The 13,818-nt window shown below is 38.9% G+C and overlaps 1 protein-coding gene across 1 annotated transcript in view; it reads right to left on the bottom strand.

Annotated features, from left to right (window-relative positions):
* Window positions 1-7,353: 7,353 nt before the first annotated feature.
* TRAF3IP2 (TRAF3 interacting protein 2) overlaps window positions 7,354-13,818 on the bottom strand; it is a 40,928-nt gene continuing 34,463 nt past the window's right edge. The window contains exons 9-11 of the mRNA XM_063441795.1: window positions 13,208-13,282; window positions 9,422-9,553; window positions 7,354-7,383 (exon numbers count right to left, since the gene is read on the bottom strand). Of these exons, the coding sequence (XP_063297865.1) occupies window positions 7,369-7,383; window positions 9,422-9,553; window positions 13,208-13,282 (222 nt within the window). The 3' untranslated portion in view covers window positions 7,354-7,368. The remainder of the gene's footprint in view (window positions 7,384-9,421; window positions 9,554-13,207; window positions 13,283-13,818) is intronic.

Genomic DNA, 13,818 nt, shown 5'->3' with positions numbered 1-13,818 from the left:
AAATCAAAAGTAAAATTTTGGGTTTGTCTGAAACACAAGAAGTACTTATTGTTCCTATAGGTACGACTTCCCTCCATATATGCCTTATCTGGGCTGGTTTGGAAACTTGAGATGAATACAGGAGTTATAAATGATCTACGCACATAAGCGGAGGCCCGGAGGACAAGGACTCAGTGAGTCTCTGGGTCCGTGGCTATGACGTGTGGGCTCTTAGACAGGCCTGGGGCAAGAGAGATATCTTACTTTGGCACCTCTATGCTGCTCTCCTAAGCAGACTTTGCAAGTACATACAAATAATGCCAAGTCAGGGAGTTGGTCCACTGTCATTTCTTACTCATAAGACGCTGTATATTCTAGGCGCTGAGCCCCTGCTTTTATTGCAGCTGCCAATTTATTTCAAATATTTCAAATGTTTCTCCTGTAAGAGCATCTAGTCCCAAGGATACAAAAGTGTCCTCTACTTACTGATCAGCATAATATATTATTTTATTTATATTGCTATTCGACATATATATGGGCACATGTTTAGTAGCCTTCTTTCTTTTTATTTAAAAATTGCAGTTCTCTGTTAATTGATTTTTAGTTCAAAATGTTCAGCACACTGTGTGACCCTATGGCTACCGAAACTTTGTTTACAGCTACGAGACACCACAGCTCTTATTGAGGCAATTCTATCTTTGCTCTCTTTAATACTCTTTGATTTCTATGAGTCTTGTTGATATTTTATTATTGAAGATCCTGTTATGTGTATATCAATATATGCTTGAGTACTGCCATTTGTGTTTATGAATCTGCATGACAAAAATAAAAAAATAAATGCTAAAAAAAAAAAAGACAAATTATGTCCAAATGTCTAGTGTGCTTACTAGGAGCTAAGATATAATTTTGAGTAAGTCAACATCTTTCCTTGCCTGAGCAAACCCAGACAAAAAAAACATTGTTACTTTACCATCTTTACCAAGTGAGTAGTTACGTTTTCGGTTAAAATCTCCTTTTTATTTTTATCCGTTGTTGGTGTAAATAATGTGTATGTCACCTGTCTTTGTATGCACTGTGATTTTTTGCTAATAATAAATATTCCCTTTAATCTCTCTCTTACTCATGTTACCTGATTAGACCAATCTATTAGTAATTTGAAAACACATGGATATTGTGCTAAATTGTATTTTGTGGGTTTTAATCTAATTTGATTGAAAGACCAAGCCACTCCATTTACAAATTGTCTTGGTGGTGGCAGAGTTATGAGAGTAATTATTCAATTATAATTAAGTGTGGGTGGTGTTAAAGGGACACAATAGGCACCTAGAACACTTCAGCTAACAGAAGAGGCCTGGATGCAATGTCACTTTTGCACTTAATGCTGCAATGTTAAACATTGCAGTTCCAGAGAAACTGCAATGTTTATGTTGCAGCACTAAGTCTGCCTCCAGTGACTGTCTACCATAGAAGTCACTTTTAAAGGTACATGAAGAAAAGTGAAAACAGATTTAGGGTAAACAAGCAACCTAAATCCTTTTGGAGTGGAGCACTATATAAAAAAAATATAATTGTCACTTACCCCTGTAATGGGGATGTGGTGGTCACTATAGCTTATATGGAGAATATGGAAGGGAAAAGAAAAAAACAAACAGGAAAAAGAGTATGGTGGGTAAAGTTGAGCACCTGTACGTTAGAAATACAGTAATGGTCTCACTCAAATGGGATTGAGCCAATAAGATAGGCTTGAATCACATCATTAGGTGTGTACTCTGGTGACATATTCCCCTTTGTCCATTCAGTAGTGATAACTTTAGGAAACATAAAAGAGACACAGGCAACAGCCCCTAGTGCAGTATGTTCTTAACACTGTATAAAATGGTGTCAGTAATGTGGCTGCTCACCTTATTCAGAGCCCAAGGTACCTTGCTCTGGTTGAAAGCATTTATGTGCCTTTAACCCCTTAAGGACACATGACATGCGCTCGTCCGGTGCGCGGAACAGGAGTTTCTGTTTCCTGTACCCGGCCGGACTGACAGGAAGGTGCACAGTGTTTGTGCACCTTCCTATCACTCCGGCCGGGCACTGCGGACCGGCGAGCGCTACAGGGGAGGTGAGAAGCTGCAGCCGCCTGAGGCTCTTAAGAGAGCGCTCAGGCGGCTGCAGCATTTAAAGGGGCGGGCGGGCCCCCCTCCCGGCCGAGCCCTCGGACCATGTCCGAAGTGCCCGACTGGTCAGTCCGCCCCTGGGTAGGGTTAGGAGTAGGGTTAGGGTAGGGTTAGGAATAGGGGTAGGAGTAGGGTAAGGGTTGGGTTAGAATTAGGGTTAGGAGTAGGGTTAAGTGTAGGGTTGGGTTAGAAGTAGGGTTAGGGTACCTCTACATCTAACCCTACTCCTAACCATAACCCTAACCCTACTCCTAGCCCTATCCTAACTCTATCCTAACTTAACCCTACCCCTAACCCAACCCTAAACCTACACTTACTCTACCCCTAACCCTACACTTACCCGAAGTGCCGGAGTCCCTAAGTGCCGAATTTTCAAAGTCCCGAATTTCGGAAGTGCCGAAGTCCCGAATTGCAGAAGTCATGAATTTCGGAAGTGCTGAACCAAACCGAATTGCCGAAGTCCCGAATTTCAGAAATGCCGAACCAAACCGAATTGCCAAAGTCCCGAAGTACAGAATTTTGGAATGCCGAACCGAACTTTTTGCCCATGCACATCCCTACTGCTTACTTCTCTGTCTCCCAGGATATCACCAAGGCTGCGATGCTCCAATACAATACTGCTCAAAGAGTGCAGTGTACATTTACACTCATGTGAGTTTTACTCATTCAATGCAGCAGTGCCTCTAGTGGCTGTCATTTAACCATGCAATGCAAACATCACAGTTTTTTAAAAACTCATGTTTTACATTGCAGGGCTAAAATGACAGGGCCATGGCACCCAAACGACTTTACTTAGACAAAGTAGTCTAGGTGACTTGAGTGTCCCTATAGTTATTAAGATCTTTTTTTTTTTTTTAAATCCTGGGTATTTTTTTTTTTTTTATATTCTTTATTTTTTTTGTGCTTGTAATTACAACATGCTTGCAGTGCCAAGACGGTGTGTACAAGTTATTCAGTGTCATATAATGTCAAGGCAGGGTAAACAGCACATTTACATTTTTAGATAGATAGAACAAGCTTGGTATATGAGGATAAAACTGTTATGGCTGAGTTGTACATGCGTAGTTGAGTAGTTATTATGCTAATATACGATTAGTAAGTTACAGGTTTTACAAGCTAACTTCGTGTGCAGATTTCTCCACACTGCTTTAATGAACCACCAGGGGGCAGCGAGTCCCTGAGCTTGCCGGGCAAAGCATATATTTAGGCTTAGACATTTTTAAACTCTGCAGTGAGTAAATCAACTGTATTAAAATCATAGATGGTATGAGAAGGACAATGCTAATCTAAAGAATATACAGTGCTTTGCTAGACTGACATTATACAAGGTTAGCAGCTGCTTAGTTGTTCCTGTAGCTGCGCTGGGTCGGCTGTCGTCCTGGCCATCAACAAGTCCCTTGTGTTTCCTGCTGGTTGTGTGAGCGCTTCAGTACCTGCTGGCCAGGGGTACGATCGATTTTGTGTTTCTGCCAGCATCAGCCTTGGGTGCAAGAGAAAGCCTGCATGTTGTGACCATTGCTCCTCTTTGTGTGGGCAGAGTGAGAGTCCTGGTAAAGTCCCCCTAGGTCCGCCGATAACTCAGTGAGTTGTAGCTTCCGATTATGTAGTTGGGAGCTTGGTCTCCGGCTTGCAATGGGTGCGGCGGCCATCTTGGATTTTGCCACGCGGTTTTTGGGTGATCATGCTGCCGCTCGGGTGGTAGAAGCAATCGCTGCCTCTCCGGTGGGGTCTGGGATAACCCCCCCAGCCCACAGGGGGGGAGAACGGGGCCCTCAGTAGGCGTGCGAGAGATCCCGCCGGACTAAGCACGGGAGATCGGCCGCCTCTCCCGCCAGAGCCTCACAGCAGGCCTCAGTCCCAACTACCCAGGAGTCAGCTTTACCGGCAGAACGGGGGCTGATATTGACGTCGAGGGTAGTTGCTTGTGTCCCCTCTACCTTCTTGTGGCTGTTGATAGTTTGTTTCAGGGAAAAAAGGTATTTATTGCCTGCTTTTGCCATTTTCATAGCGGAGCCGAGTTGCCCCACGTCCGTCCGGCTCGGCGGTCAGGCCCCGCCCCCTAAATCCTGGGTATTTTAAACAGAACGAAACCTATACCTACTACTAATTAGAAAATACACAAGTGTGTAATTGTAAAGTTACATCTATACGTATTACTAATTTGAAAATAATCAAGTATTTAATCATTTGTAGCATTCTGTGGATACTTATAATTTTGAAGTTTTGAACCATTATTCAAGGATAGTGGATGCATGGAATAGCCTTCCAGCTGAAGTGGTAGAGGTTAACACAGTGAAGGAGTTTAAGCATGTGTGGGCTAGGCATAAAGCTATCCTAGATATAAGATAAGGACAGGGACTAATGGAAGTATTTCAAAAATTGGGCAGACAAGATGGGCCGAATGGTTCTTATCTGCCGTCACATTCTATGTTTCTATTATTATTATTATTTATAAAACACGTATAGCAGCGTTGTACCACAAGTAACGCAGCAAGCAAGAAGTTGCACAAAGACACCAAGTTGGAATAGAAGACGTTAAAGGCCCTGCACAATCGAGCCTAACAACATCAATTATAAGGCAGATGGAAAGAGTGTAAACGTTGTTTAATTTCACTGTAGGGGAAGTAAGAGGTCAGAGCTGCTACCTCTCTGAATGAAATACACCAGATGTGCTCTGTTTATTTATAGGGGGGCTCAAACCCTTTTTAGAAACATTTAATACTTATCAGTTTGCATAATGTACTTTATTATGGAAATTTGCCAAAGACTCCTTTGATCCATTTACTATGACTGAATTTAAAACTACCTTTCCGATTTCTTTAGACTTTTAGCATTGGTGTGATGTGATTATGTTATATACACAAAAGACACAATGAATCATTGAGACATACATATGGCAGAGAGGAAAGTAGTCAATAACACAAAAAAATATGATTAAAGCATCATGAAAATGGCAGAAAAAAATGGAATTGAGACAAAAGATGAGAATTTCCCATTAGCACACAAGATAACATTTTAAAGCAGGGGAAAATAACACAGTGGGCACTGAAATGTAATTTGACAGCACCCTCTGTTGTCCAACTCATGCATTGCATATATTGAAAATATCCCAAACACGTAATTGTAATGCATTGAAACTTGTAATTCAATATTTAAACAAAAAGAGAAAGTTATCCAACTCAGTTATATCCACAGCTTGTTTGTTTCATTTACTTTTGCAATACAGATTGAAATTCACTATACTTTCTGATTTAAGTGAATAAATCCATATTGCTATTTACTAAACCTCGAATGATCAAGAACAGAATTGCACAGATTATCCCCGAAGCTGCCCAACTGAATACATTCTAAAACCAAGCTGTTTTTACAGCTTGGCTATCTAGTCTTAACTGATCCATTCTCTGCTCCTGCCTATTGACAGGTGATCAGCATTATCACAAGGGTGGGCTCAGTCAATGGATTGCACATATTAATATATTTCAGTCTCATTCACTAAAGTACATATTCAAAGTGAATTTCAAATCAGCTATGCTTTCAATTTAGTCACTCTGGGCCTAAATTTAAAATTCACTTTAGATTCTCTCCATGGGAAAATAACATGGTTTGTGAAGATTGTAGTGTTACGTGAGCCAATACACTATTTCCATTATGGGAAGCTATAAGGGGAAAACTGGTGCTGTCGCTTTTTCTCCTCCGCCACCCCAGGCTGTCTTGGGATCCCCAAGTCTCCCTAACCTGCCTAACAGTCGTTGAGAACATGTTGTACTTAAGATATTATTGCACAGAAATAGATAATAAAATAAAAATATATTTACCTTTAAATTTCCTCCACAGATGAACTCTTTAGTGAGTCTGCCTGCAGCTATTAACAGACTGCTCCCTCATGCAAAATTTATGCTCTAGTAAGTAGTTTCATATCCCACTCTATGGAGCCTACTCTTATCCCATAAACTGCTATACAGCAGAGGTTATGGGATAAATAGTTTATGCCCCAAGAGTAGTTCTACTATTTGGTAGGTTCCGAGAAAATGCTTGATAAACTGATAGCAGCCACACTGGCCTGCCGTCATTTTCATATAGAAACACTGCTCAAAGAATTGTGCTTTGGGCACTCACATACTGGCAAATATTCCTCTTTGACAATATTATATGGTTTTTCAAGGAAAAGTCAAAACCTGAAGAAAGTCATGAACAGAAGAAAAGTACACCCATTGTGTGATCTACGAGAGGACGGAGAAGGAACAATTCTGAACAAACCCACCCCCAGTTCACTCACTCTTTCACAGCCACACAAAGCTCGATGGAAAGTTTACTTCTGCATTAGTCAATTTGCAGGAGAGGGACCACATTCCTGAAAGAACCATCGTTTTTGTAAAAAACAAACAAACAAAAAAAAAAAACAGTTTGACAAACTGTGGGGGATGGTAACCACAGACTATGTATGCCATAATCATTACAATGAGCTGTATTGCTATGGTGTTTAGACTGGCTCTGTGACCAATAATAAATACAGAATGTCAGGAACAATATTAAATTTTATTTCAAAATGACAACTTTTTTTCTTAAGCTTTGAATAAAGATTTACAGTTATGATTTGTTTTTGTTTTTTAAAAAATAGACTGTGAAATTAAATTTTAATTTACAAAGTAGATAAACTTATTAATACATATACATTTGAGATCGACTAATTATATTTCATTTTCTTTTCCATGATACATTTTCTTTATTTCAGTTGTTTTTTTCTATTTACTTTGTTAATTTATTTTATTGCACTCAAATGTTACATGTAGTATGTACCTTTATACATTCTTTTGTTCAGTATATTAATCTATATGTAGGTTATTGTTATGTGTAATATGTTTTTACACCTACCTTTTGCACAAAGCTCTTTGGGAAAATCAAATATATTAATGTGTGTATGCGTGTGTAAACATTACTTAGCAACATAATAAAGAAATGTATATCTGTATCTACATATATCTATGCCTATATATATTATTTTGCACAAGTAGAACTGACCAATGCTGATACATTAGTCCAGCCTTTACAATTGTTATTTTCTTAATATACGAATATTTGATACTAAGTCCTTTTTAAAAATATATTTTTTTTTAGATCAGGCTGTGGAACCAAAATGCAGGTCTCAGTAAATATGTCTCTGCAGAAAAAAACATAATTTTCCACACAAAGTGCAAGTCCAGAGCATGTACAAAAATCAGGCTTTTCAAATTGGTGTCATCTGAAGAGGAAAACAGACAAATCAAGGGTCAGTTTCACGATTCCAAAAGAAGAAGGTCATTAATATATCAAACTTAAAAAAAAAATGGTATCTGAGAAAGGACTATAAAATAAGCATACTGTGTATGAAAATGGTTGCAATTCCTAAACAATGGTTCAAATCCCTAAACAATATTTTTGTTCCCATTGAATTAAAGCTGAAAGTCTGCACTTTCATTGGGGTGGGAGAGTAGCAGAACTGGAAGGTGATAGTGGAGTGTGGCCCTCAAAGAGAGAGCAATTGATAGTTTTGTGAGATAACAGTTACTCTTGGAGGTCATAGTCTATTCTGAGGACATGAATTTTGAGGGAATTCTTAAATGGTTGAGTATAGTCTGGTGGGAGAAGGCAGGTTGTTCCAAAGAAGTGGAGCACCCTGTTAGAAGTCCTGCAAACACGAGTTAGTAGCATGGACATGAGCATGAACAGTGGACAGGAGTAGGTCACAGGCAAAGCAGAGCAACCGAGAAGGGGCATACCTATGAATGAGTGAAAAATTGTAATGGGAGGTAGAGTTGTTCAGAGCTTTTTACGTAAGGGTTAGTATTTAGAATTTAATCCTATAGGTTACAGGAAGCCAATTTAAGGATTGGCAGAAGGGTGATGTGTGAGAGGAGCAACATGAGCGACAAATCAGCCTGGCAGCAGCATTCATTATGGGCAGTATGGTTTTGGGGGAGACCAGGGGTGGATGAATAAAGGGACTCTCCAGTGCCAGGAAAACAATCAGTTTTCCTGGCACTGCAGGTACCCTCTCCCTCCCACCACCCATCCCCGGTTGCTGAAGGGGTGGAAACCCCTTCAGTGACTTACCTGAGACCCCTGCCTCGCCGCCGCCGTTCCTCCCCTTCATCACGTCTGCTAGCGGAGGAGACTGATCCCGCCCGCCGCCTGAGGAGACCTAATGTGCATGCGCGGCAATGCCGTGCATGCGCATTAGAGCTCTCCATTGAAAAGCATTGGGTATGGCTTAAAGGAAGTGTTTAATCACAATCTTAGCCATTCCTCTAGTAGTGGGAAAGCTTTAGGTAATACTGAATGGGGGGCTGTGCCAGGGGACTCTAGGCACTAGACCAGTCCAATGAGAGGAAACCTTTATAATGCCTACAATGTACCTTTAAGATAGTTGTAATACATTTGCATCACAAAGAATATGCTAAAATGCTAAATATCATAATAAACTGTAACCGGAGCTGGTTTCCCTATTCACCACTATGAAAACATAGAATTTAGCAGGGCTAACCGTACAGATATCTTATATATAAAATATATAATTAATTGAGAATACAATAAAAATAGGGATTGTTTAGGAAGCAATAAAGTTTTGTCTTTTAAAATATTTTATTAAATAAAAATATATAGAGAGAGATAAAAACTTAATAATCCATTACAATAATTTATAGGAGAGTTTATAAGATTAAAGTATATGCTTGCAATATCAGTAAAATAGAATAACATACCTTCTTGAACAAGTCAACCTCTTAGTCATGATAAAATTTAGCAGTGTCTCTGCATCCAAAATTCTCTCCTCTGTCTCTCTAATATTAATAATCACACATATTTATACCTCCGATTTTCAATTAGGTCATGTTAGGACCTACCTTAACTTGGCAAAGATACAGGACCATGAGCATTAAATGAGAAAGAATTGACTTGGTCATTTCACATGGGAAATCAGTCTGTTGTCATGACCTAGAACTTAAGGGAACACATGAAATTCCCTGACTTGTTGTTACATTAACCTAGGACACAATGGTGTCCTAAAGTATGAATACCATATTCACTGAATATGGGTAAGAGGTCATTTACTAAAAATTGTATCAAAAATGATATTTTGCATTCATAACAAATTATCATTTTGCAAAATCTCTTAAAGACAAAGCACACAGTTTAAGAAATACTTTCTGCTTCCCCTTACAGAATAGGTAGCATTGTGATGGTGAATAAAACGCTCTTCACACAAGTTAGTGTGTTGAGTCAAGACTTCAGAATGCACTTACTCTAAGTGTAGGAAGAGGTCCAATTGGACCATGAACATATGGGTCCTGGCACATTAATCGTAGGACTATTTTTTCTCTGTCATAAGGCCAGCGATAAACAATGGTGTTTCTTAACCAGATGGGTACGTCTTCCTGGAAAACACAAAACAAAAAAAACAAAAAATATATATATATTTTTGTTTTACTTCAGAAGGCTGTTAAATGCATTAATGTCTTAATACTCTGCAATGGATAAGACAAGGGTCCCGTGACCATTACTACCGTCTCCCTTGTGCAGCTGTACCGTCTACTATTGCTTTACTGTTTAAGTGAGACTCTCATTCTTCAATCGCAGTCAGATGCTGAAGCCTGAATAAATACCGCTCAGTGAACCACCAAATGGTGGAAAGGACAAGATTACGGGTAAGTCTTGCAGGTAAAGGTCTGTCAAGCAATGTGATTAATGTTTTTTTTTCAGGGATAGGAAAACCTTTGGCATATTGCATAGGAGCATGCTTTTTTAGCTTCCACTATCAGACTGCTGTACAGGATTGATGATATTAACATTTATGTAGGAATAATCCCATTGTATCAATGTAGAATGTTCCTGTTGCGATTTTATAACAATCAATGTGGCTGAAGAGGTTGTGGTCTCCAGGAAGAGCTTTGGTTCATGTAAAACCATTACTAAACAATATGACATTAAAAGAGGAGATGGTACCAAGGCACTCTAAGCAACATAACAAATAAACTGCTCATCTGAGAATTAGTGGATGAGCAGCTCAAAAGTGGTAAGCAAGGGCTCCATTGTGTAGGGAGAGAGACAAGAGTGGGGAGCTTTGCAGAATTTTTGATTGGTAGTGATATCCGAAGCCTAAAGCAGACCTAGTTATATCGGATGGAGGCGTGCTCAGATGTCCTATGCAGGAAGGTTAGTCTGGTCCTCCATAGCACATTTATTTTCTCAACATTCTGGAGCTACTTGTTGACTGTGAGGGGACAATGCTACTTTCGGAGGAGCGGCATAACTCATTTGGCTGTGTTTAGATATTTTATTAGTAGCTTCTTATATTTAGATATTGGGATTTTAGTGTGATACAGCCAAAAAAATATAACAAGAGTAAAGGAATAAACCACTGGTGGTAACTATAACAATACAATGATGTGGGCAGCTACATATAGAAACAAGCGACTCAAAGAGAAGAAACTCAAAATATAAACTATGTAGTATGTGCGCTCCTAAATAATATACAGTTGCAAGAAAAAGTATGTGAACCCTTAGGAATGATATGGATTTCTGCACAAATTGGTCATAAAATGTGATCTGATCATCATCTAAGTCACAACAATAGACAATCACAGTCTGCTTAAACACACAAAGAATGAAATGTTGCCATGTTTTTATTGAACACACCATGTAAACATTTACAGTGCAGGTGGAAAAAGTATGTGAACCCCTAGACTAATGACATCTCCAAGAGCTAATTGGAGTGAGATGTCAGCCAACTGGAGTCCAATCAATTAGATGAGATTGGAGGTGTTGGTTACAGCTACCCTGCCCTATAAAAAACACACACCAGTTCTGGGTTTGCTTTTCACAAGAAGCATTGCCTGATGTGAATGATGCCTCGCACGAAAGAGCTCTCAGAAGACCTACGATTAAGAATTGTTGACTTGCATTAAGCTGGAAAGGGTTATAAAAGTATCTCCAAAAACCTTGCTGTTCATCAGTCCACGGTAATACAAATTGTCTATAAATGGAGAAAGTTCAGCACTGCTGCTACTCTCCCTAGGAGTGGCCGTCCTGTAAAGATGACTGCAAGAGCACAGCGCAGACTGCTCAATGAGGTTAAGAAGAATCCTAGAGTGTCAGCTAAAGACTTACAAAAGTCACTGGCAAACATCCCTGTTAGCGAATGTACAATACGTAAAACACTAAACAAGAATGGATTTCATGGGAGGATACCACAGAGGAAGCCACTACTGTCCAAACAAAACATTGCTGCACGTTTACAGTTTGCACAAGAGCACCTGGATGTTCCACAGCAGTAGTGGAAAAATATTCTGTGGACAGATGAAACCAAAGTTGAGTTGTTTGGAAGAAACACACAACACTATGTGTGGTGAAACAGAGGAACAGCACACCAACATCAAAACCTCATCCCAACTGTGAAGTATGGTGGTGGGGGCATCATGGTTTGGGGCTGCTTTGCTGCGTCAGGGCCTGGACGGATTGCTATCATCGAAGGAAAAATGAATTCCCAAGTTTATCAAGACATTTTGCAGGAGAACTTAAGGCCATCTGTCTACCAACAGAAGATGGGTGTTGCAACAGGACAATGACCCAAAGCATAGCAGATCAACAACAGAATGGCTTAAACAGAAGAAAATACGCCTTCTGAAGTGGCCCAGTCAGAGTCCTGACCTCAACCCGATTGAGATGCTTAGGCATGACCTCAAGAAAGCGATTCACACCAGACATCCCAAGAATATTGCTGAACTAAATCAGTTCTGTAAAGAGGAATGGTCAAGAATTACTCCTGACCATTGTGCACGTCTGATCTGCAACTACAGGAAACGGTTGGTTGAAGTTATTGCTGCCAAAGGAGGTTCAACCAGTTAATAAATCCAAGGGTTCACATACATTTTCCACCTGCACTGTGAATGTTTACATGATGTGTTCAATAAAAACATGGCAACATTTCATTCTTTGTGTGTTATTAGTTTAAGCAGACTGTGATTGGCTATTGTTGTGACTTAGGTGATGACCAGATTGCATTTTATGACCAATTTGTGCAGAAATCCATATCATTCCAAAGGGTTCACATACTTTTTCTTGCAACTGTACAAAGCGAAAACAACAGTTTCTATAGAAAAACAGATATATCTTTAATAGAAAATAAAACCAACATATAAAATTAGATTTTTAGATTCTGCTAAACTCCTTTCTCCTTTCTAAATCACTCAGTCTCGGTATAGAGACACTTCTTATATACAAGTGAATCCTAATAGTTCTAAATAGGTAAATCCTATAATTAGTACAGCATAGCTGATAAGGCTTATTGTGTGTAAATTACCGGTGTCTATACTTCTTTGTTTTTTCAATATTGTTACGAATGGACATAACATTTAGGTGTTTCTTATTTGTTACATATTGACACTTTTTAACTCTTCATACTGGGTTGCTACACGCTGCTTCATTTAATGATACGGTTGCAACATTCCCGGCTTGAAGTGTTCTGGTGACCTATCTATTAATTTATATTTATTTATTGTTTTTTTTCGTAAATAGTTTTGACATCCTACAGGATTGTGGTCTTTAGAGTATATATCTCTCGTTCTTTGGTCTCTAGAGTATATATCTCTTCCGTCTTTTTGGAGGAGATATATATTTAACAGATTTTCTCTGTTTAAGGTGATATCTGTTGAGACTGTACTACTCGTATTTTGGTATATCTAAATATCACAATTGTTCTGTTTGTCCCATAATTTAAGCCTTGTATTTTGATTATTCAGCACAATCTGTTGCCACAGTATGCTGTGATGGGGGTATTCAACATCTACCTATTTAGAACTATTAGGATTCACTTGTATGTAAGAAGTGTCTCTATACAGAGACTGAGTGCTTTAGAGAGGAGTAAGGAGTTTTTCTATAGAAATAGTTAATTTTGCTTTGTATATTATTTAGGAGCACACATACTACATACTTTATAAAGCCAGAAAAAGGCTATCCATGGTTGGTTTTCACTTATTGAAATATTTAAAGATTTTGCACAAATGCTCCGTCTTGGCACCATTTTTACTTACCTCACTGGCATTTGGAAAAAGGATGGGAATGAATCTGTAATTTATGCTGCCTTGTTGAATGAACTGATTCTGCATCTAAACAAAACATAATAGGACAAAAAAACAAAATTACATCATACAATGGAACTCTTGTAATATTTAAGTTAGAAATTATTTATTTCCTCTTTGAGATTTTTTGTTTCTTTTTTTACGATGATCACACTTCGACTTCATTTACAAAATAAGACAAATGAGTAGTATTACAAGGAAATATAAGATGCATTTGCAATTGGAAGGACTTTTCATTCCTTAAGCAAAAAAACAAAAAGACTGTGCGAGCTGCTCATCTGTAAAATCGTTCCTCGGACAGTCGAGGAAACATTTATAAGAAAAAAAAGGTACATGAGAGTACCTCTTTTTTTTTTTTTAGTTCTTTATTTTTGATGTGTCGTTGCATCACATATGGCAACCACAAAAACCATTAAACATTATAGACAGTTGTAGGACAAGAATACAGGTACAGGTTAGTGTTCGTCATATGGCCCTAGATGGTTAAGAAATGGTGCCTCTAGGGGTCCACATTGTCGTTCATGAATGTCTAGAGCCCTGACAACACTATTATTCCAATAAAC

The sequence above is a fragment of the Pelobates fuscus genome, chromosome 2 (genome assembly GCF_036172605.1).
Source record: "Pelobates fuscus isolate aPelFus1 chromosome 2, aPelFus1.pri, whole genome shotgun sequence".
In the NCBI taxonomy this organism is placed as follows: Eukaryota; Metazoa; Chordata; class Amphibia; order Anura; family Pelobatidae; genus Pelobates; species Pelobates fuscus.
The sequence above is the reverse complement of the archived record's forward strand: the minus strand, read 5'-3'. Positions and strand labels throughout refer to the sequence as shown.